This window comes from Lepisosteus oculatus, chromosome 7 (assembly GCF_040954835.1).
Source record: "Lepisosteus oculatus isolate fLepOcu1 chromosome 7, fLepOcu1.hap2, whole genome shotgun sequence".
In the NCBI taxonomy this organism is placed as follows: Eukaryota; Metazoa; Chordata; class Actinopteri; order Semionotiformes; family Lepisosteidae; genus Lepisosteus; species Lepisosteus oculatus.
The window spans coordinates 32,341,545-32,365,861 of record NC_090702.1 but is presented as its reverse complement, the minus strand read 5'-3'; the positions used below and the strand labels follow the sequence as shown (position 1 = coordinate 32,365,861).

The window sequence follows — 24,317 nt, the reverse complement described above, 5'->3', positions numbered from 1 at the left end:
CTCCCCCACCATAAATGAAAATTCCTTCTGCCTGTTGTAAAGAAAAAAGTTGGCAGAGCTTGGGTGTAAACTAGATCAGACCTCTATTAAGAGTTCATTCACACGGCAGTCAACAAGAAACTGTGCCAACCAGTTGCTGTTATGCACACAGAATTACTGAAAATGTATCTGTTTAAACTGCATGAGATTTTTAAAGGGCACTCTTTTGACAAGATGGCCTCAGACCTGTTACAATCCCTTCTTTCACATAAATAAATGAGAGCAAAAGAAGGGTGAACACAAATGTAAGTTTGCCAACAGATTTAACAAAAAACTTAACAATATCTTATAACTATAAAGTTATAGTCCTATAACTTAACTATAAACAGAGAATCATGGCTTTGTGTGATTTTTAAAAATATGATCATCGGGGAGGTCTCTGAGTGTTAAATGATGATAAGGTGGTCTTTCTGTATTTCTGAAATTATGCAGAAAGTGAAAAGGTGTCACTCTTGGACACAATCTTTGGATATGGAATTAAAATCCAAAAGGCAAGCATATACAAATTGAGAACTAAAATGAATTACACATTATAAATGTTTACATTACAATACTTCAATTATTTCCCTAATGGGTGCTTCTTATGCTGGTCACTGTAGAATGCAGTCTTATTTTCTTACTCCACATGCACACTTCACATTCCCTATATTTCCTTGTATCTGTCCATTTCTTAATTGCTTCTAGGCTTACAATTTAAGATGAATCAAGAGTATTGGGTGTCATACACTTCATCAAAGAGCTCAAAATTACAATTTACTCCATTTACATAGATTAGCAAATACATTAAGAAGAAAAGCAGTCCAAACACTTTACCTTGTAAGAATCCACAATTTACATCAATCTGGCTCTAATGATTTCTCAATACCAATGAAATAGCTGTATACCTTTGTTATCAATAATCTATTCAATATTTATACATTACAGACATTTCACTAAGGGGCATTTTAATTTAATGTGTCAATGTGATCCTTTTTTTTTTAAATAAAAAGGGCACTACACTGCAAAACATCTGTAAGTTCCCCATTTTTTAGTGACTAATAACAGTGGCTGAGTGCATATGACTTCATTTACTTCTCCGAGAATCCTCGTCTAAAAATTAGGGGGTTAAAGAGTGCAGTTCCTTGACCAAGGGCATGATAACAGCGCTATCCATATTTTTAGGGGGATGCACTTTTGCAGTTAGAAAGAAAACTGCAAAATATTTTCAATGCAATTTAATGAAGCCATTAACCTTAAAAATAAGCCAAAGGAACTAACCTCTGCTGTGATGAATGAGATGCCTTGTTGTATTCATTACTGACACACCACGTTGTCATAGTCTGTTGCAGTCTGCTTATTCATAACTTGATTTAAACTCATGCCCAGTCTTTTGAATTGCGAATGAAGACATGTCTTATGACAAAAAATGTAACAAGTATATGCATTTCAGTAAGGGACACCAATGTTATTTTTTTCGTACAGCTAAAAAGGAAAAATCTTTCATTTCGAATGCTTCTGTTCTATCAGAAGTTGTTCAAATATTCCCAGTGGACACTGTTAAACAACGTGTAGGGTATGTCTAAATTGGCTTATTAAGTCTAATAAAAGACACAAAAAAGTAATTTAATTTTAATTTAACTTAATCTACCAGTCTTGATAAGCAACTCTTTCCATACCTAAATTAAAAATGTAACAGAGGAAATGGGAGATATAAAGAAATACAACCAGCCTGTCAGAGCTGTGAAAAACAGTAAAAGGCTTGTGCATTTTAAACAGAAGTTTAAGTACTATTGGTGTTTGTTTTAGATATTTATCAACTTACAGTACATTAGCAGTCTATAAATAAAACAATTGAATCACAACAACTATTACACATGGAAGGTCATCTTATGTTGTTTATTGTTTTTTTATTGTTAAGCGTAAAACCAGCATATTTAACTAAGCCAAAAAGTGCTCCTGAAATAAGGAGGTGGGGGGCATGTTGAGGGGGACCTCTTTAATGAAAACCAGGGATTTTCCACTATATTTTATTATTAGAAGTTTCTGTTCATTATTATACTTCTCTTTTTTAAATCTAAGTATGTCACAATTACTACCACAGAGAACAAAAAGAAATGAAACACTTTTCAAACTTCTCCTTTTAGAAATGGTGAAAAGGGCTTTTATGTGAATGGAAGGCAGAAGAAATGAAATGGTAAGAAAGTAGTGTTATAAAAGGCATGTAGAGGTGTCAGTGTTTATGCAATAACCTCGGGATGGGGGGATGGGAAATGTAGGTTGCCTCACTGAGTTGCCTAGCAACCAGTTTTGCCTTAAAGACAAGATTCTCATCCAGATATTTGCAATGACTTTGGTAACAGCAATAATGATTTTCAACTCATTAGGCATCTTGTAAAAACTGCAACACTGTACGTATGTTTGTTTGTGCTTTGTACTATGTAAAATAAGACTCGCTTTGCTGTTCTCCAGATCTTTAAATCATGCAAGAACAATTAAAAATATTCTATAATTGACATATTCCTCAATTGTATTATACATCAATATATCTACAGTGTGTTATTACTTACAACCTTAAATGATAAACCCAATACACTTAAAAATATGCATCAACTTCAATATGCAGAATAATCTGAAGTGGACTACTGCTTCTTTTTACTTTGATATGCAAACCTAATGTTGTGTGCATCGAGTTCATTTTGTAAGAAATGTGAAGCCAAATTCACAGTAGCTTTTCAATATATGATGAATAATATTTGGTAAAGACTATAGTATAGACACAGTTCTCCATATACCTGCAGTATCTCTTTTCTCCAAAAGATGGTGCTCAAGATGGTGCTCTTTATATCATAATAATAAAGACCTTAACACCTCAACTACAAATGCATTGTTTACTTAAAAGCATATAAGAAACCTCTCAGGATGATCCTATTGTTCTGCAAAAAAACACCATGAATAGGAAAAGACTGCACTCAACTAGACAGTCTTAAACAGAGACAGAAACCCTTTTACACCAAAATTCAGTTCTAAATGTTGCTTGGGTATGTGAAGCCTGAACACACATAATGTTCACATGCATGCATGTAATGCCAATTTGACAAATCGTACAATTAATAGCACTTTCATATAGTAACAATTTGAAAGCAAATAGTTCTCTAGTTCTCTTTGGGGGGGGGGCTCTCCTTTAATGCTTCAACAGCTTGTGCTCCCTCTCCTCTGCAGTCTTTCTGAATGATTAAAACACATCAGGAAGATGAGAACGAAACTGTTCTGTGTAAGTGCAGAGAATCAGCATTTCAGAGTGTAGGAGTACCAGCATCCCCAATTCCACTGTACAGTATTAGTTTTACACAGTACTCTCCACTTCAAGACATATGTAACCAAAACCAATCTTGTGAACAAAACCTACTCCAGTAACACAAAAGGATATTCCAATAGATTTCAGTCAGAAATTAAAGAGAGGTTAGGCGTCAGCATTACTCATGCTGGCAGTTAAACTGCTGGCCCCAGCTTGTATAAGCTGATGTCTAGGAACAATACAAAAAAATCTTATTTTTGTGATCTCGGAGAATCACAAGGAACATGAGAAGCCTCAGGCCACAAATGACTTTTTAATTTTTTTAGTACAATTTCTGATGTCATTGACATACTGTGGAGGGGTAACAGGGTCCAACACCCAGGTTCATTCCATATGCTGATAGTAAAACAGATTTGCCTATAAAAGTAACCCCAGAAGGAATTAATTTCTAATCACTTCTGAAAATCAGTTAAAACAAAAACTCTGCTTTAGCCGCTACTGTCTTTAGCCGCGTTATGGCCAATACTGTATTTCAGTTAAATAGTGCGTAAAAGCAAACAATGTTACATCTACTTGCATTGGAAACAATTCAGAAATTAGCATGTCATTAGCACAGATGTGAAAGCCAAGATGTTACTGCCTGATATTAATGCATACAATATAAAAACATAAAAAACAAACAATTAGGAGCCCAAAACACATCCTGAGGACCACCAGGCTCTGTAGCATGCAGATGAGTTTTACATTTTCTAACAGAGACATACTGAAGACCCACAGACAAGAGGCACGCAGGTCCAAGGCCTTAGATGTTGGCTAAATGCTTACAGACCTACATGTTACATAACCCACTTCAAAGGCTGCAAAAAGACCTTTTGTCTTTCAGCAAGGCGGTTTCATTAAGAAGGAAACCCAGAAGTTCTCCAACGAATATTTTCTCTGGAATTGTTCATCAAGTTGGCCTGCCATAGCCTTATTAATCGCATTAGAAAGAAATAAAAAATAGAATAATTTCCCAAAACATTGAGACTGCTTTATTTGCTTTAGAGCAGTTTCGCTTCAGCAGTGTTTAGGTCTCAGAGAAGAATGATTCTTAATAGGGGATTTACTTTGCTTGTGAAAATGGATCTTATGTCTGTTGTATACTCTTAAGAAGTGAGGGAGTTCAAGGGTCAAGACTACAAATATTTTTATAACAAATGTTATAAATTACACTGGTAGTGCCCATTTTAAACATTAGTTAGCAACTGTACAGAGGGATAAAGAGGCAACAAGGAGAAGTCAAGACAGTAGGTAACATCTGTGCACAAATCAGTTTATTTACCGCACATCTTGCTGTTTAATTAAATTTAGATCTAACAATATGCCCATTGTTTTGAATATAATGCATTTCACACCTCTCTTTCCTGCACAGTGCTAAAAAAATATTTTTTAAAATGTAGAAAATCTTGATTCAGGAGAGTATTTCTCTATAATATGACCCAAAGGCTTTTTAGTAAACAGTCTGAACAAAGCAATGCTGAGCTGCCCACTTTTGTGCAAATCAGATCCAACATAAAATTGGCACACATTATAATATGTCTCTGTGACTGTAACTAATAGAAACAAAATTACCTCGGTAAGAATACTTACTGTAATTGGATTTTAATGTTATCATGTTGAAGTAAACTAGATTTCTACCAAAAATGCCTTTTTTTCCCCAACGAGGGCACAATCTTCTCTGCTAATTAGTAATGGTTTCACAGGATTGAAATCTATATCTTTTGTGTATCACTTAATAGTGTATGTGGCGGCAAGCAAGTCAAAATTACAGAATGTTTATTGCCAAAAATTCAGTTGGGACTGTAATGCCAACTGAGTACATTTGAAAGAATTCTTAAATGTGCTTCTTAAATGTTTTTTTCTCTTAAGTCTTAAGATACTGAAATATATACAGTATATACAGTACACACTGTAAGGTAGCATAGAGAGATAGTCAAATCTTTACTGAATACATGACTCACCAGAAGGGTAAAAAAAGAGAAAGACAAAACAGAGCAGCACTCAAATAAGGCCTAGAGTCAAATACACAGCTGGAGCTGCATTAATATAGCGGCGTGCTTACACATGAGACCAAGAGGAAGACGGTGCTTTTCTTTAATACGAAAAGAATCAAAATCTGGAAACATACTACTTCCCTCCCGGTAACTGCAGATGCTCCTAATTTCTCCTGCCGTCTAACTATGAATGAGTTCAGAAGATTGAGGACCAAAGTGACCACTCAGGGATCACCGCACACCAGATGAGAATCTTTCTTTATCCCAGCTGCTAATCAAAACAGCAGTTGGCAGTCATGGCAGGTCAGCCACAAAGCACTTTGTAGGCCAGCTCTCATCTCTTAGCTGCTTAGTGCAGCTGATGGACTGATATATTACCACTGTGCAACAGGCAGGGCGGTAAACCAGATACGTGCCACAAGAAATAGTTATTCTTGTTTCTGGGACAGAGATCCCACTTTTTGATCTTTCTCATTTCTGTGCTGTTATATGAAGCATTAGGGTTTCTAACCTAAAAATGCAATTACAAAACCATAACCAGGCTAAGGGCACTTCCACACTTTCAGTGTAGATTTTCTCCGGTGTAGTCTTTTCAAGTTGAAGTATAAATGAAGCACCATGTACAATGTTCATTTTATCCTTCACAAAGAAACAGGTCTTTCTGTTTCAGCGTTTGATTCGTTTTACTGTTTTAGTTTCGGATTATTCTTTAGTATTTATTGTTTTTCAGGGCATTTTTAAATAAACACATAAGCAGGATACTGCTTCGTTTCTGACATGGTTCCTGTCATTATTTTGTAAGGATGTCTGTGTATTCACAACATAAACAAAGGACGAGCAACATATAGCCCGGGAAACATGTAATTAACCGTTACCCACAGGTTTTTCCCCTTCCTTTTTTTTTGCTTTTTCTTTTAGGAACAGATGGTATCTCCACCCCCACCAATACACAGATTTTTCTGTGTGTTTTGGCTCCCAGGATTCTGATGTAAAAATAGCCATTTGAGATCCTCAAATTGTCCTTCCTGTAGCCATCTGGCTAATTGGAATATCCTTTACAAAGTGAAAATCAATACACAATATTCACTATATAGGAGGAAGACAACTTTTTGAATGTCTTTATACTTAATCGTTCCCAGGACATTGAACTAACTTAAACTTGAGTGTTTTTAATTTCAATGGCGAGAAACTCATATTCAGAAATAAAAATGGCTGTCCATCTTGTTATAGGACAATCACATTTGATCCTCAAGTCAAAAGAACCCATAGTGCCTAGTGAAGTGAGCATTACATGCAGCTTCAATGGTTCCTGAAAGCCATATTATCTTTGTTTACTAAGAAGGGTTCTGCAATTTTCCACTCAGAGTAACAGATGGAGCAACATTTTTGTAAATACTCATGCATGTTCTAAGTGGAAAACAAATTTAATGAAGCCCAATTGCAGTACTTTGTTAGGCCTGTTAAACACAGAGTGCATTTTCTATTCTAAGACTAACAACACCTGAAAATAGTAATTACAAAAATTCCTTGCATTTGTACTGACTTTAGTGAGTTATTAAAAACAATAAATTATCATTCTGCGTCTGATAATTCTTCCAAATGTAAAACAATTTCTTACAAAATGAATGCTTGTATAATCTATTAAAATACGTGTTTGCATTAAAATCCAAAAGTGATTAAGACCATGTCTAATTAAAACCTAATACAGTATAATAAGTTTAGATATCCAATGAGCATAAGGTTTAATATAAAAAGAGTAATGGGAAAGAAGTTTTCAATGTTAAAACATCTAAAATTGTATAGATGATTAAAAGAGTTATGGGTTGTACTCTATGGACTGTACAATAAAACATGAAAAGGTAAGGAATGGAGAAATAAAAGCTATACTGTATGTAGTAGAAAAGAAAGCCACTGTAGAGGAATAACACTATTCCACTTTTCTGCTTCATGCAATACTCTCAGGAATTTGTGAATGAAGAACGTTATTGACTAAAATCACAAAGTACCAATTTTGGAACAGTTATTCAGCTGCTGCAGTAAATCCACTGAAAATGTTATAAGATAACACTGAAAAGAGAGGGAAATGAATAACGAAACGAGTACGCATATGGACTCTGAAAGGATTAGGACTAAATGGGCAGCCATGCTGGTGACACGCCGCTAAATATGCGTGATAGAAGGCTTTATCTGCAGTTGTAAATGAGAAGCTTTCACAGATCAATACTAGCAGTCTTGTTATACATTATTTCCTTTTGAGAAGGTTGATAAATATTCATATAGTTCAACTGTTTATGCAATATTCTATCTGTCTGGACATAGTATTGCCTTTTTGGATCTGCTTTCATCTAAAACAGAAAATGGTAAGCAATGCACTTGCAGCAGCTGAAAGCACTTTTGAAGGACCAGGCTGTCTTCCATGAACTATCAGATTGGCAGCTTTGCATTTTTAATACAGAACTGTATAGAGGCAAGCAAGCTTTTCTTTGCAGCTTTGGCCTGTACAGTACTGGAGAGTTTTGTAAGCATAACCAATCCTGTTAAAATCCCATCATGAATTCTGAATTCCCATTCTGATCCCATAAATCTGTTATTCATGAGAACACAATAAACAAACCAATATGTGCTTTACATGTCTACATACTGTATAAAAGGTACAAATTCAGAATGATTACAAAGTCATTTGAGTTTATTTGTCTAACTTCTCTTATTTCCTAATGATCTTATATCTAATTATTGCCATGCCAAAATAATGCCAGTGACTAGTGTGCTTCAATTTATAAAGTATTACCACTGAACTGTGTTTGTGAGTTGTTGTGAAGTACTTACTAGTCTCTTCTGCTGAAGCTGTTCCCTGAGAACTCTGTCCTCTGGTAAAACATCACACAACAGGAAGTAATCCTCTTGTCTTTCTGCAATTTCACAAGACAAAGGGAAATTTATCTTCCTGCACACAGTAAAGTCATGAGAACAAAGCTCTGCAACGTTTGAAGTTTATCTACAGTGCCAAAAAAAAGTTTGTGAACTCGAAAAATAAATATGCAAATATAATAGTTTTACCATGATAGCCTTCTTGAACCAAAACCAGTCATTATGTAAATATCCAATAGAGTTTATAGTTACCAATTCCATGTCACTTAAAACAAAATGACGCATGAACAATGAGTAATTAGGGTACAGGGGATATGAGAAAGTAAGCAAACCCCTCGTATTGCTTGTTCAAAAAAGGGGATAATTAGAACCAGATGTTTAAATAATTAAGTAGATCTAGGGGGATCAGCTATGAATGCCCCACCTACAGTATATGAAGATCAGAAACGTGAGTTTGGTCTTCACCACACAGGTATGTGGAAACAAGCCACGCCATGATCTAGCAAATCTCTTATGTAAAAAGCAATTTAGGGTTTTCGGTCAGGAAATGCATCATACAACTACAAAACAATTTCTGAGGATTTACCAATCCATTGTCAAACAAGCAAAATCTTTCCAAGAACAAACTGCAAAATCATCAAGGAAGTTCCAAAGAACCCCAGAGTAACATCCAAGGAATTACAGGCCACTCCTGCCTTGGCTAATGTGACTGTGGAAGAATATCAAGAAGAAAACCAGTGCTTTCCAAATATGACATTACTGCCCAATGTTTCATTTGTTACTGTCCATTTTTAGTTTTTGAGAATGCAAGCCTGCCAAAAGAATATTTTGGAACATAAGTCCCATAGAATCAATTAACATCATCACTTTATTAACCCTTTACAATTTCTTGCATTAGGAATTTGTCTTTTCGCATACCCCAGCTTGCTCTCCATGAGACACACAGACACACAGATAGGGATAGAGCATGGGGTCAGAGCGCAGGGCCAGCCAATGTACAGCGCCCCTGGAGCAGTTGGGGTTAAGGGCCTTGCTCAGGGGCCCAACAGAGTAGGATTCCTCTGCCGGCTGTGGGATTTGAACCGGCCACCTTCCAGCCACAGGCGCAGATCCTCAGCCAAAGAGCCACCGCTCCGCCCGTATAGCGTATAATTGATATACGATATACCTGAGTTTAATGTTTGCCTATTGCTATTACTAGATTATTTGGCTGATGTTTATACTGATGCTTATATCCAAAAGCTTATATCCAAAGCGACTTTACATTTACACCCATTTAAAAAGCTGGGTACTTCACTAGAACTATTCAGGTCAAGTATACGACAGCAGTGTCTCACCTGGGATTTGATCCAACAGCCTCCAATTAGAAGTCCAGCAACACCTGACCACTGTGCTAAATGTCTGCACATACATTTGTTCTATTTCTGGCAATATTTATCTTTAGTATTATTAAATATTTAATTATATTGATCTCTGGCCTCAGCTATCAGACAAAGCATTCTTTGACATTCTCCAGAATTTAGCTGATCATTATCAAACCTGGTGGGACATCTCTGTAGTGGTGCTGCACATACAATCAACTCATATGTAGTCTATTTCTAAATCTTGAGTGTACCTTCATAGCCACATGATTCGTCTTTAAATTCGTCTGTAAGTTCCTGAAATCAACATGCTTTTCACATAACAAACCAAATTTAGATTTTACTATCGCTGGATTCTTGTCTTTCCCCTTGTGCTTAATTATTTTAAAAAAGTGTCGCGAGTTAAACTAGGGAAGATTACTGACCAAAAACAGAGGTTACTAAACAGCAATGAGAACTAAGAGGAAGTGAGATCATTTCTTTCCCTCGGAAAGGAAACATTATTAGCAAGCAAACTAATAAAAATGTGTGAAAAAGAGGAGAAAAATGTTAATTAATAGACACCTGACTGTAATTAAATAATCTAAATAGAAATGATAAATTGTTTAAAAAAATAAATTGTACATATTGTATGTGATACTAGAGACACTGGAGTTACTAATTATGACTTTTATCCTTCAATGATGGTTTTGAGGACTCAAGGTGCTAACAAGTACAAATACACATGACCTTGAACAACAAAATGTATTAAGATGACAACTTAATTTTAAACTCAATTAAAAAAAAACATATCTGAGAATGTTTTTCTATACCACTATTAACAACGAAACACCCAAACATTTTACAGTAAACTTTTCAATGTACATGTTTATTATCATCCTTCTTAAACTCAACACTCATGAAACTTTCACCATTATGCCACCTCTATGTCACACGTATTATTAAATCCAGATTAGCACTTTTTTGCTGACAACTGTGGTCGTTTTTTCACCCCTGACAGTCATTATACAGCAGGTGTGGTGGGAGGGCCTGAGTTTCTAAACGGTGTGTTTCAGGGCAAGCTGTTTTTATGACAGATGCACTTAAACCACACAAAAAAAACATCACTGTGGTCACAGTATATTAATACTTAAATGACTAAGCATTCAGATTTTGAACTAGAGATGAAAGCGAGAAACGTTTTAACACAGTAATGACAACAACATATAAAACACAATTCTGAACCATGTGCCATTGAATGTAGGCATAAAAATCAACATGATAAGTGGGCACTGTACACAAGAATTAGCCATGTCTTATTACATTCTATTTGCAGTTTTGAATACCTTCAAGGGAATAACCATTTTAAAACATGTTTTGGAACTGAGAAATGGGTGTTTATTTCCCAGTCCATTGTAGATGAGATTTCTCCTAGTTGTGTAACACTAGCAGCTATTCCTTACCTTTTCCTTCAGCTTATGTATAGCCCTTCTATCCACATAGAAACAGAAGCTAAACTGCATAAATTGGTAGAGTAACTCGGAAAATAACACACTGCTGTGAACTGAGAGCATCCAACCCTGTATCAATAAATAAAAGATTAAAGCACCAGCATCATAATCTGAAAAGTTGTACATTGAGCTTTGCTCTGTTGATACATTCACTGAAACCTCTGGCAAGTTGGATACAAATGTTGGCCAGTCTTGCCTGTAGTTATTGTGCATATTTTAATACTTAACGTCTGTATATTCATGTATGAAGAAAAAGCCATGCAATTTCTGTCACTATTGCATGGGTTTGATGTAAATCTGGGTACCCAAACTCAGCCAAGAAGGGCCATACCTTTAAATCACGAGCATCTTAAGAGCTGGAAAAAGCTGTTAAATTGCCAATATTTCGTTCAGTTGGATCATTGAGAGCTGAGCTGCAGTTGGAACCTGCATACAAAGGAGCCTGCCAGGACAGAAGCTGGGCACCCCTGTTGTGTATATATACTGTGTTCACTTTGACTGAAAACATTTAAACAGACTACCAACTGTTCACCTACAGGTATGGTATTAAAGCTTGATCAAGAAAAAACATCCTCCTCAGATTTGGTATAGAATCATCAATACTTTCAATTAATTTTTCAAATTCAAAACATTTTCTCATATTATAAGGATGTTAATAAGTTTATCTAGTTGACTTGGTTTAATCATTCATTATTCTTCAACAAATAAAGACAGGACATATTCACATGGAAGGACAGACATCAAAAGTGCACACTTTTACATGGAAGCATTGAATCACAATTGAAGGTTCCCTGGGAAAGGGATCATTAAGAATGCTCATGCTTTGAGGTGTGGATTAAAGATCCCTTTTCTTTACTGTCTTATCACATGTTTGAAAAAAACATATCTATTGTTCTTTAAAAGTGTAAGCAGAGGCATACATTCTATTCATAACTGCTGCTTCACAAATAAGGGACCTATGAGATTAAAGAAAGAATCAGCAATGGATGTCAACATGACTTGTAAAACAGCACTGAGAAAACCTAGATTTTATAACTAACACAAACATAATAACAGACTTAGCACTGCAATGATAATAGAAGGTATTATTTCAGAAATGAACAAATAAATCCTCATTCCTCATGGATTTCCTGGATCTCTGGTTTGCAATACAATCTTCCCGACTTTGTTTTCTGTTTATTGTTAATCTGGGCTTACCAACGGGGCCTTCTGAATTTGTCCGGATCACACTGCAGAATTCAGTGATTGGGTGTTCGGCGAATCGTTTTTTCCAGTACAGGATATATCTGAATTACAAATAGAACAAATTTAAGTGTTAATGTTTTGGTTAGATGCAAGAAAAAAATAACCTTCAGTCACAAAAATAAAAGGAAAATTAAATGAAGCAAGCTAACACCATTGTTTGTGTTTCTGATTATTGAAAAACTCTCACAGAAGCCATGCTGCATAGCTGAGCTAACCCCTGCCCTTTCACTGGACAGTGTCAGCTGTGAGATATAGAAACACATTTGTGTCATCAGCACTTTACTTTAGCTACAGAATCTCTGAAAGAAGTGGAAAAAATACAATAGGCTTACAAATTTTTTTTTTCTCTTTGATTGGCATACAGTGTGCACAATTAGAAAAAAAGTAACTATTTTCAGAGAAGTCAAACATTTAATATGAAAGGACCCTAAACTAGATACAAACACCTTTGCCAGGTGCCCACAGTACAGTGTGAAAGAGGAAACAGTTACTGTATCTCCTCAAGGCTTCAAAGATTTTAGTGACTATAGGATTTTACAGAAACATTTTGTTGTAATTAGTCCTAAATAAGACAATATAATCAATACAATAAATACTCATGAGCCTAAATTAAATATTCCTTAAACAAATCTAATTGTTTCATTAGTTGCACAAATTGAATGGTGAACATTTTCTCCACACCTAATTATTTGGAAAGCAGGATGTCAGAGTAGAACAACAGTAGTAACATACCTCCAGTGTTCTGTTTTTACTGTTTGTTTTTTACCTTATTACATTACGTTAAACTTAACTTTAACCAATTCAACTTCCCCACTTAAAACCACTACAAATCTAACACTTCTAAAACAAGAAACACTACTTTTTATTTAACAATGCATCTGCTGTGTTTTGCCTTGTCAATCATACATGCAAAGCTTACAGGTGATGCACATCACTGAGCCTGTATAACTCATATTGGAGACCTGCAGTTTCCTAATTGTTATACATGTATATATGTATGGGGTTGAACACTTATTCTGTAGAATGAGACATACACGTGCATAAAAAGTATTCTTAAGAAATTAAAGTTTAGAATAATCACATCATTTTTTAATCTTAATTATCTGAATAATAGTAGTCAAAAGATGTAACCCTACACCCAGAAGGCAATTAATACGTTTTGCTGAATTTGGATTTAGTGAAGAGACAGTTATTGCTAAGTGCTCAATACAGAGAGGTGTGTTGTGGAAAAATAAATTCTGTAAAGCTGGAACACGGCATGTATGCCATCCCTTCTGGCTAAAATCTAAAGAAGGTATCCATAACTGTCTGCAGGAATGAAGATATATATGGCTCATATAGTACAGATTATTTGAGTGTAGCTAATGCTATTAATCCCAAATCTCTTAAGAGAAAAAACCCCAGCTGATTCATGAACTGGTGTTAGTGTGCTGAAGACAGATATATCACATTCATCACACCGCTTCAGTGTTCAGTTTCCAAACAGCCCCATGCATAGGAAAAGTTGCTGCATGCAAGTTAGAAATTTATTCCTGGGTCTTCCACCCATGACTGTTGCTACCTTCACCTAGCATGTAGGCAGAAGAATAAAACAAGTTCCTCCAAACACATACTACTAAATACTAGGTCTTCAGTGAAGAGATACAGCTTGTCAAGCAAAATCTCTACACGAATTACTGGTCAATTATGGATTGTTAAACATTTTAATGTTCAAAGCCTTCAAAACCAGTGATGAATAACAGGACTTTGTTTTGAATAGTAGAAATTAATTATGTGACTTGTGTCATTTTTAAGTAGTGAACACTGTCTTTTATGTGTGCTGTAAATAGTGTTACAAAATACCCAACATACTATGTTGTACTCTAAAATAATAAAAATAAAGCATCATATAATTGGTAATGCTCTTTGCACTCAGACACCAGAAATGGAAGTACCCATGTAGATATTTCAGTGCTTTCAAGGACACTACAATGAGCATTTGTCAAACCCCATCAGTACAACTGTGGCACAACTGAAGGGCATCTTCCTTAAATCAGGAAGCAATGAAGAGTGATCCTTCTGACTGGCAATATGGAGGTGTCCTGGACAAATAATTATTAAACAGCATCTGAATGTCTTCTGAAAAGCATTACCAAATTACTTTATGCTGGATTTGCACTGGATTTCCATTTTAAAAATGAAATTTTGGTCTGGTTATTGAAAACAGAAACTAAGAGAGGAGACTTTCTGGACCATATACGGTACATACCCAGATAAGACTGATTAAACTTTACTGATGTTTGTCTTTTATATATGTCTTTTACAACAATTTAAATAGAATTAAGCTACTTTAATCATAAAGCCTCTTTAATTGGAGTGCAAAGAGTATTACCAATTATACGATGCTTTATTTTTATTACTTTAGAGTACAACATAGTATGTTGGGTAATTTGTAACACTACACCACACACAAATGGCAAGTTAAGAGCTTAGTGACACTAATTCCAATTTTATTAATCAAAAGTTTGATTCATCTGAAGTACTTGAATGTAACTATAATTTAATATAGCAATATATAAAATATACAGTAAGATATACTTTCACTTAAAATAGCAACCATATTTACAACCATATTAACACTACAGCTATACAACACAATAAGTTACCGAAGACTAATAAGAAGAAAATGACTGCAGTCCCTGCTTAGGAAATTTGTGTTGGATTATTCAGAGATAAGAAAAGTCTTAACACTTAAAGCCTGAGAAACCTTTGGTCTATCCCACTGCTTAATGCTTAATAACGAGGTTTTAGCCCAAAAGCAAAGACAATTGACCATCTGGCAGCTCTAAACAGACAGATGAAAAATGTGATGGCCTCATTGCTAGGGATGCAAAGAAGAACAGAGGTGAGTGATTGGTCTCGTAAAAGATGGTTTATTTATAAAAAATTGGCTCAAATAGTAAAACCTTAAACGTGCATAAAAAACCTAGACAGAGAATTCAATAACCAACATTCACTATATTTACAGCATTGAAGGGAACAGTGTGATGAGTCTTTTAGATCTCACTGCAGGGTAAGTGAACATTTACCTCTGAAAGTCAGCAATAAGTTTGACATCAGAAATGACCAGCTTATGTTCAAGGACCATATGTTTCAGAAGTGCTTCCTTTTCAGCAGGAGAACAAGACTCTGTACATAGGAGGCAGGGTACTGGCATGCTGTTGTCTGGAGGTGCAGTACAGCCTGGCCTTTCTGGCAAAGACAGTGGTTCCAAAATTGAGTCCCGTCCCTCTGGAAAAAAGGGAATGAGAAGAACACAGCAGTGATGTAACTAAACCAACAAACAAACAACAAGTAACCTATCATTTACAAATACATGAAAATATGAAAAAATGCAATACAGTATCAATAAAATGCAGTTTTTGGTGCTACATTTTGCTTTTTAAGTAGATGCACAGCAGACATTCATTAATAAATTTTTACTTTTAAAGATTTGTTAGGCACAATCAAAAGTAAAAAATTTAAATGGAAATTTGCTTTGTTTTAAAATATCCTTTTTTGTCTTTAAACTAAATGGGCTTTCAAAGCAGCAAATGTTCAACTTGTCAAGCACTAGTTTCACTGTTACAAGTCAGTACAAAATTAAAGATGCTCTGGTGCGGAGATGACAATGAATTTAACCTTAACCTAATTCATGGTTAAATAATGTGGGATAACACATTATACCACTGATAATATGTAAAGACATTAATTACACAAGCTTAAAATCCTTACAAGTAGAATGGTTTGTTTTTTTATGTTTTTCCCCACAATATTAAGCAGGTATAGCCTGGATTCTAATACCATGTCTTTAAATCAAAATTTTCTACTTGTATAAATATTAACACATTCCAAAACAAAGATGGCACTTCTTCATTACGGCATTATTCATGCTTCAGAAATTGTGTCTGGAATAAGACTGCAAGCAGCTCCTGTGAGAAGCACTGCTCTGTGGGATGGCAGAGACTTGGCTCTCTTCCTCTGGACTCATCTGCTGCTGACCTGGTTCCATCCACCCTCCTAATCTTTAAGGCTCTCACCTTTTACCGAGGCAGAAACTAATAAAGCTTTTATTTACCTTTTCTTTTCCCATATGTTTTTGCAATAAAGCACTTTCAAAACACAGCTGTTCCTATTTATTTAGTCTTTACACATTAGGACTTCGTAGTTTATGCCCCCCCTGTCTTTTGCACATTGTGAACCTCACAGAACACTCAGCAGGGCAGAAACAAAAGTGTGACTTGGGCTCAAGGCTAATAATAATTTGGGATCCCAGAATGCTGCACACACGGGAGAGGACCCTCTGCACCCACTTTGCACCTGCGGCCCCCCTCCACAGATAAGGTAAGTATCATCACAAAGTAGAAAGGACCTTTGCTTCATGTTTCATAATGGAAAGGGGGGTCAAAACATCCAAGGGTCCCTCACATTTAAAAGTAGGAAGAGTATGCCCCTCCTTTTTTTATCAGATTAAATCTGTGCAGAATAAAATGCATGAAAATTGACAAAGAAATTAAGACCTGTCTAGTCTGTCCCCTGCCTGCCTTGTCCCATTTTTCAGCACAACTCCTAGCCAGTTATCTATCTGCAAGCAACGCAAGTGTAAGCAAGAGCTACTGAGCAATCGGGGCAAATGTTCAATACAGCAAAACTGGGGTTTCATGCCCTGATTACACAATAACACAATTATTAACACAAATTATGCGGTCTAAGAAAGATTTCAGTGACACCGCAGCTGAAAAAATGAAATCTGGCAGTACTAAAACCAAAGCAATTATATGCAGTTTTATTCATTATTTGAGAAGCTCCCCATAAGCCAACATTCACATTTGATTTCAGCAGTTCTGGTGGCAATAAGGGCAAAGGGAGAGAAGAGAGAGAGTGGAAACTCACATGAGAACAACTGTTTGGAAAGACTCTTACTTGGCGTGATGTGAGAAATGAACTACACCTCAGTTTGTGCCACAGAAAGGGTAGGGTCTGTTAGACCAAATGTTCCTCTGCCAGGTGCGCTGGTGCTTGCTGTGGTGAAGTGTCCCAGTCCAAATGGGGTGAGATGTGTGAGAGGGAAAGAGGGGGGGCTCCACAGTTAGGAGTGTCTTCCCAGAATGCTCTCTGACAGCCCTGGCAGAACTTGACAAGTTGAATAGCAGCCGGTGAAAATGTGGTGAGGGATGCCATACCCAGGGGTGTGTTGCAGGGATTGAACAGACAGATGGAAAGGGTCATCTAAGTGGCAAGGCCTGATCATGGGATAAGGGAGAAAAAACAGTAAGGGTGAGAGGGAAAGCCAGGAGTTTGCGTTCCTAAAAAGCTGGTGGTCATGGCTGGGTAAGGGATCTGTGAGCCCAGGTGGAAGACAGACCAGCGGATGAGTAGAGTCTTCCTGGTTAACATCACGGACCAAGAGAACACTCAGAACAGAAAAACAGCCACAGAAAGGCAGACCGGATTAAGAACTCCGCCTGGAGAGGAGCTGAAGAGACAAAGAGACCCATGGGAGACAGAAGGGTCTCTTGTGAAGAAAGAAGACAGACCTGTAGGTGAAAGCTAACATCAGAACATTAAAAGCACAAAGGAAATTGGAGTAAGAAAGTAATTGTGGTGCAGATAATCTCAGCCCCCAACAAGATGTGGGCTGGCCATGGGAGTGATCCCTTTTTTCTAAAAATAGAGAAAAAAGCTATTTTATATTCATATCATTCGGGCTTGCTCTTTTTCTTTTTACTCTATGAGAAGGAATATACAATATACAGTTTAGGCCAATTAGGCTAAGAAACCATTACCAAGACAAAAAATATGGGCTATTTGTTATATAAAATAGAATAAAAGATGCAGTCTTGAGAGGTTTCTATCTAATGAGACAGAAATAAAACTGAAACAAATTACATGTATGTTGAAAAATAACATCTATTGTAAAATTTGCACTTTTTTGCACACCAATAATATCAGAGTCCTAACGTTGATGATGCTGTCAACCAGAAACTATATTTGACACCTGCTTGTTAACACTGCACATTAGTGTTAACAAGGGAACTAAGTATTCCAGAAAAGTTAGCTTCAGTGTACAGTATGGCAGAATAAATGGATTCGGTGCTGTGTCATTGCCAACTCAAGCAGCCACAGGAAATGCAACTGACAGACCCTGAGGAGGACACTGCACGAATTAAATGGAAAAATAGAAAATACACAAGAAATGAGAAGGAATATATACAGTAAAGGCCAACTAGCCTAATACAATGTACAAAAACATTATATCGTATACTGTATATTATAAACTATGAAAAATTAAGCAATTAAGTTACTAGGATGCTTGTTTGAAATCGAATTAAATGTTCAATGTCAAAATATTAAAAATCTCTCAATATTATTTTTATTTATGGAAATCTTGTTTTTTGAGCTGCCCATTTGTCCTAAAAGCACAGTGTCCACCATCACCATATTGCACTTCAGAGGGATGCATGTTCAGAGGGAAAAGTGCTACTTACAGAGCCATATACACTACAGCAGCATCAGGTCATACATTCCAGTAGTGACCAGACTAGCTATGGTTCGGCTCCGAGATCTGACAGGATCAAACTACTAGGTGGTAATGCTGATTATCCCATAGGTAATACAAGAACACAGGTAGTCTGCTGGCCATTACCTGAGGATCCTATCCTGGCATCCTGAAGGGCACTTAGCCTTGGTGATGCCCAGCCATTTATGAGCAGCATTGCATGGAGTTGTGGTCACTACTGCCTGATGACGTGGTCCAGACGTCCACTGGCCATCTAAGGATAACTTGACTCAACCTGTCTTGCTTTGTGTAACGTGTTCAAATTTAATTTTTAATGAGAGAGAGATGCTACCTGATTGGGGACATACTCATACCACTGGTATAAACCCATACATACACCTTTGTTTATTATTGGAAGCATCAGTCCATTTTATATGAAATCTTCATCAAGTTTTGTCCATGCTAAAAATATTTAAAATTTGGATTTGATGAACATTGTGTTTTTCTTCTTTTAGTTATGATATTAATTTCTATTTGTTCCTTTGACATTCATATGCACTTCTAAAGTCATACCTCTGTAATATTTACTCCTTCCTATTTTCCTTCTTTATTTTTACACCCTCTTGTTATAATGTTATCATCATTTTTCTCATTACTATTATCAGTTACTATCCCTTATCATAATTAAAATAATGTTTTATCATATTATTGTCATGATTCCCCATAATATGTAATTTGTCTACTGTTCCAATCTATTTTAATATATTTTCCTTCTAAAGGATAAAACATATCCAACACAGACCAAATCTTTTTGGTCTCATGGGATCCCAAGCTGTTTCTACCTTATCTTTCAGACAAGCAGTCCAAGATTTTACAGGGTGTAACTTACCATAACTATGATTAAAACCAGACATTCTTTAGAACACAGTGCAATGTTAGGGCCTGACTGGAAGAAACCAGAATTAAACCAGAAAACCAGGTCACTTTGGGTAAATGACATTTAATTAATGGTAGTACATTGTTCTAAGAACTAACAAACACTATATTCTAGCATTTGCTGAGTTGAATCTTAACCCTAATTATATTAATATAATTTGTACTCAATAATGTCTAATATTAATCATAATAATATTAATAGCTAATATTACTATATTTTGCAGATTAATGAGAAATGCTAACATTGGTGAAAAGGTAATGCCACCTAAATATTTCATACTGTGGGCTCAAGAATTATTGGCACCCTTTAAAAAACAGAACAAAAAAGCCGCATAAAATAAAAGGCACAGATAATTAGCTATATTTTATGCCCATAAAGGTTTTCAAATGAGTAATACCATTTTTTCTCTCAAAATTATTGGCTCCCTTGTTCCTAGTACTTGATGCAACCTCTTCTGCCATGGGTAACAGTACAAAGCCTTTATCTATAATAAGACTGAAGAATACATTGGATGGGATCTTGGACCATCCTTCCTCTGTGCAGAAATTTTCAAGATCCTTGATTTCCTTAGGTCTATGCTTATGAACTTGCCTCTTCAGTTTAGATCACAGGTAAATTTACACCTCAAAAACTTCTCTACTTTATTGGTGACCCTGAATTGACAGGATATTGCTCAAAAAGATCGACTTCACTCGCTCATGCTTTGTTTTAGAACACACAGAAAAAGGTAAAGACCTCCTTAGACTCAACTGAATTTATGTATTTTTTTCCATGACTATGTTAGGCGGTTACCATTAAGTAGTTAAATTAATTGCTTGTGATGCACACAAATCTTGGAGAGCAAAGGTCTGCCATGCACAACTCAGGAAGAAAAACCCCAGTATTCTTGAGGTGGTGTACAAGTATAATACAACCTTTTAGCAATGGAGATCCCTCTAGGCCTTCCAAAACAGACTTATACAAAAACAGTGAAAGATCCACAACCTCTTCAAATGTTTACAAGTCACTCAGATCAGTGAGAGAAGCAAAGCCTTAAAAAAAAGAAACTTAAGTACTCAGGAAATTATAGATTAATTTAATTAAGATAAAGTGGAGGTGGGTAACATTGAATAAGCCGATTTACTTCTTAAATTTGCTAAAACAAGATAAGGATAACCAAACTTTATGCTCCACCACTATGTTGATGCTGCAAGTAGTCTGGACACTTGGAGTCACAAATCTGTGGTAATTTAATGGTGTAGCATATCTGGATACAAGTGGAAATGATCTGGTGTTGAATCTGCCTAATGCATGTTTTAGACCAGGAATGGACAGATTCCTGGAGAGCTGGTGCGTCTGCGGGTTTTCTAAGTTTCTTCAAAGTACCAGTTCCTCAGAGTTTGGAGAAGTTTATTGCAGATATATTTGGTTCCTTCTAGCTGCCACACAAAGTGCAAACCATATACTGTATGGGAACACGTTACCCAGCCATGTTGTTGAAGGAAACACCATGGCTTCTCTCACATGAACTGCTGGATACGATGAATTACTTACAACCAAACAAACTAGATGGGCCCAATGGCCTCCTTTAGCTTGCACCCATTCTGACATTCATTTAAATGCATTCTGCCAAAACCACTTGCCAGCAGATCTTAAATGATAAGGTACAGAGAAGGCCTAGCGCAGATAGCTCTCTGACAATTGGGGAAATTGTTTTAGGATTTTACAAATTGTAGCCATCAGAGATACAAAAGCCTAATAATATACGTAATATATAAAATTCACACTCACATATGAAGCGATAGCAAACTTTGTTTGTTAACAGCTGTTCTCATCCCCAGAACATTTGTAGACATAGTTCAGGCGGGTAGCTACGTCAGCATGCGGCTCACACCTGAAGAAGGCTTCACAGCCGAAACGTTGTGTTTTCTCTCTTCTCTTTTCAGCATGGAATAAACCTATTACCTGCTCATTTGTAGAGATTACATTACGTAGTGTTTGTCATTCCAAAATATTCAAAAAGTGTTGGTAACCATCATCTGCCAGTAATCACACTACATAGATAACTTTAATTAAGCAGAATCTTTAGAAAAGCCACACCATACAAGCTCACAGCAAAATTTAGCCAGGACCACATGCTTAACACCACTACTCTTTCAAAAGTGCTATGGGATCTTTAAAGACCAGGCATTCAGAACCTCAAATCCAAAGAAAGCACTTCCCACAGCATGTCCCATTCAACATAGTGGGGCATGTGTTTTTGGAAATTCTGGTCCGTAAGAAAAACGGGCTCCCTACTGGTCCATGAACATTACTTACAGAAGCAACCTATTTTGCCTTGGAGATCTCCCCTCCCAGTACTAACAAGATCCAGACTTGCTCAGCTTATGTAATCTGATAAGATCTGGCTAAAAGTTGGTAACATTACTGTCTTTAAACAAGCAAAATAAGTCATTTATCAAACGGAGCATTTGACATGGTAGTTTTAGATTTTCAGAAGCTTTAAGTAAAGTTCCTGCTAAAATATTAATTATTTTAGAGCAGACATTCAGGGCCATACACATACAGCATTTGGATTGAGATCTGGTTAATACAGAGAGCACAATGAGAGGAGAAGGACTGGGCCCAAAACCTATTACACTTCTAAGATCTGACATGATGAGAGAAGAAGTTTATAACACTGCCATCTAAATTAATGATTGGAATGGACCTTTAGAATGAATAAGTCAAGCGTCTGGGCCTGCCTAATCAAGACTTGAGAAAAAAGCTTTCATTCTGGTTCACAAAACAATGGTGAACACTAGCTGGTGCAGAAAAAAATCAGAAAATGTGCATAAAAGACTTCCTCTATGTCTTGTGTCCTGATTCTTTTAGATACAGGATCTTCCATATCTGTATCTTGAATACAAAGGTCTTGCACACTCATCCTTTACCAGCTGCTGTTCCAGTTTTTTTCAGGAAACACAACTACTGCTATTTAGGGAAAACAATGCAGTTTAACAACTGTGAATGACACAATACAATAACCACCTGTTCTTATGCCACTACCAGAAGGGCAATCAATAATTAGTTCAGATGTTCCTAGAAAGTAAGATGCTACAGTTAATTAAGCTAACAATTAAACTTCAAAGTGGCAAAGTGGCAATGCAAATTATTAGTGATTCATCAAATCTCCAGCTCAGTTATTACCATCCTTAGTTCACAAACCTTTGTGCAAAGGAGTGCACCTTGCTCTCACTAAATTGACGTTCCTGTATTTTCCATTTGTGTACTCTGGCCTGTGTCTCACTGTTGAGTCCATTGGGTTCCCTCTGTTAATGTCTTGGAGGCTTTTTAAAAAAATATAATTTTCTATATTAAAGACAAGAAAGGTTAAGGTTTTTTTAGCATGTTAGTGTAGGAGTTTACTTTGAGCCCTGGATTGTATCTGTTTACTCATCTCTGGACTGATTCCACAGCTGCAGTATCTTTTTTACAGTATATCCTGAACAAATCTGTGCTTTTAACTACAGTGCCTTGAAAAAATATTCACCTCCCTGCTAATATAACATTTTAATTAACTGCATGTAACCTATATACTGTAACTATTTATAAATGCTTTTTTTATTCAATACTATAATGATCAGAAAATTATATTTGTGAATCAATGCTATATTTGAAGTAGATTTAAGGTAATTACACTTGCAAAGAAAGTAGAATTTATTGATTGCATAGGTATTCAGCCTTCTCATTATCTGGTGGAAGCACCTTTGGAAGCAATTACAGTTTTTACATAGGTTTCTACTAGTTTTGAAGTGGGAGGGTTAATTTTCCCGGGGGAAAAAAATCTGTCAGTTCTGACAGATCCATTGGGGATAGATGATGGACTACAACTGTCAAACCTCACTCTAAACTTTCAAGAATGACTGTCCAATCAAGGATATTCACTCTCTCCTTGTCAGACCACTTCAATGTGGCTTGGCTTTTACTTTGTGCTTCAGGTCAATGTCTTGCTGGAATGTAAATTTCAAAAGTTTGAGACTTTTTTGTAAAGCTTGAAACAGGTTTTCTTCCATGACTCTCCTATAGTTTGCCTCGTTCATTTTCCTCTCAATACTGACATGCATCTGAGTCCCTGCTGATGAGAAACATCTCTATAAAATGATGCTGCTACGATTGTGCTTGACAAGTGGGAGAGTGCTAAGTGAGGGATGAGCTCTGTTGGGCTTCTTCCGGACATAATTTGCATTTAGACAGAAAAATGTATTTTTGTCTCATTCAACTATAAAACCTTCTGCCACATGTCTACAGTACACATCACATTAGATCTAATATGTGTCATTTTCAGTAAAGACGTCCTTTACTGCCACTTTACCCATATATGCCAGCTTTGTGTATCGACCACGATATTGTCGATACATGAATAGTGACTCCCATCTCAGACACAAAACTTTCCAATCTTTCAGAGTCACTGGATTTCACAGCTTAACTGTGGAATCTATAATTTGGCACACAATAAATCAACTATTATAGGGTCCCAGACCCTATCTATCATAACTGCAGTATAAACAGTGTCGGTATAAACAATGGGAAAT

The 24,317-nt window shown here is 36.2% G+C and overlaps 1 protein-coding gene across 2 annotated transcripts in view; it reads right to left on the bottom strand.

The window, feature by feature from the left end:
- The window catches only part of znf277 (zinc finger protein 277), a 45,767-nt gene that overhangs the window by 12,540 nt on the left and 8,910 nt on the right, over positions 1–24,317 (bottom strand). The window contains exons 2-5 of one of the 2 annotated variants that reach the window (XM_069192408.1): positions 17,252–17,571; positions 15,379–15,580; positions 12,263–12,351; positions 8,173–8,255 (exon numbers count right to left, since the gene is read on the bottom strand). In XM_069192408.1, coding sequence (XP_069048509.1) covers positions 8,173–8,255; positions 12,263–12,351; positions 15,379–15,506 — 300 coding nt within the window. In that variant the 5' untranslated portion in view covers positions 15,507–15,580; positions 17,252–17,571. The remainder of the gene's footprint in view (positions 1–8,172; positions 8,256–12,262; positions 12,352–15,378; positions 15,581–17,251; positions 17,572–24,317) is intronic. The other variant, XM_069192407.1, reaches the window with a different exon arrangement.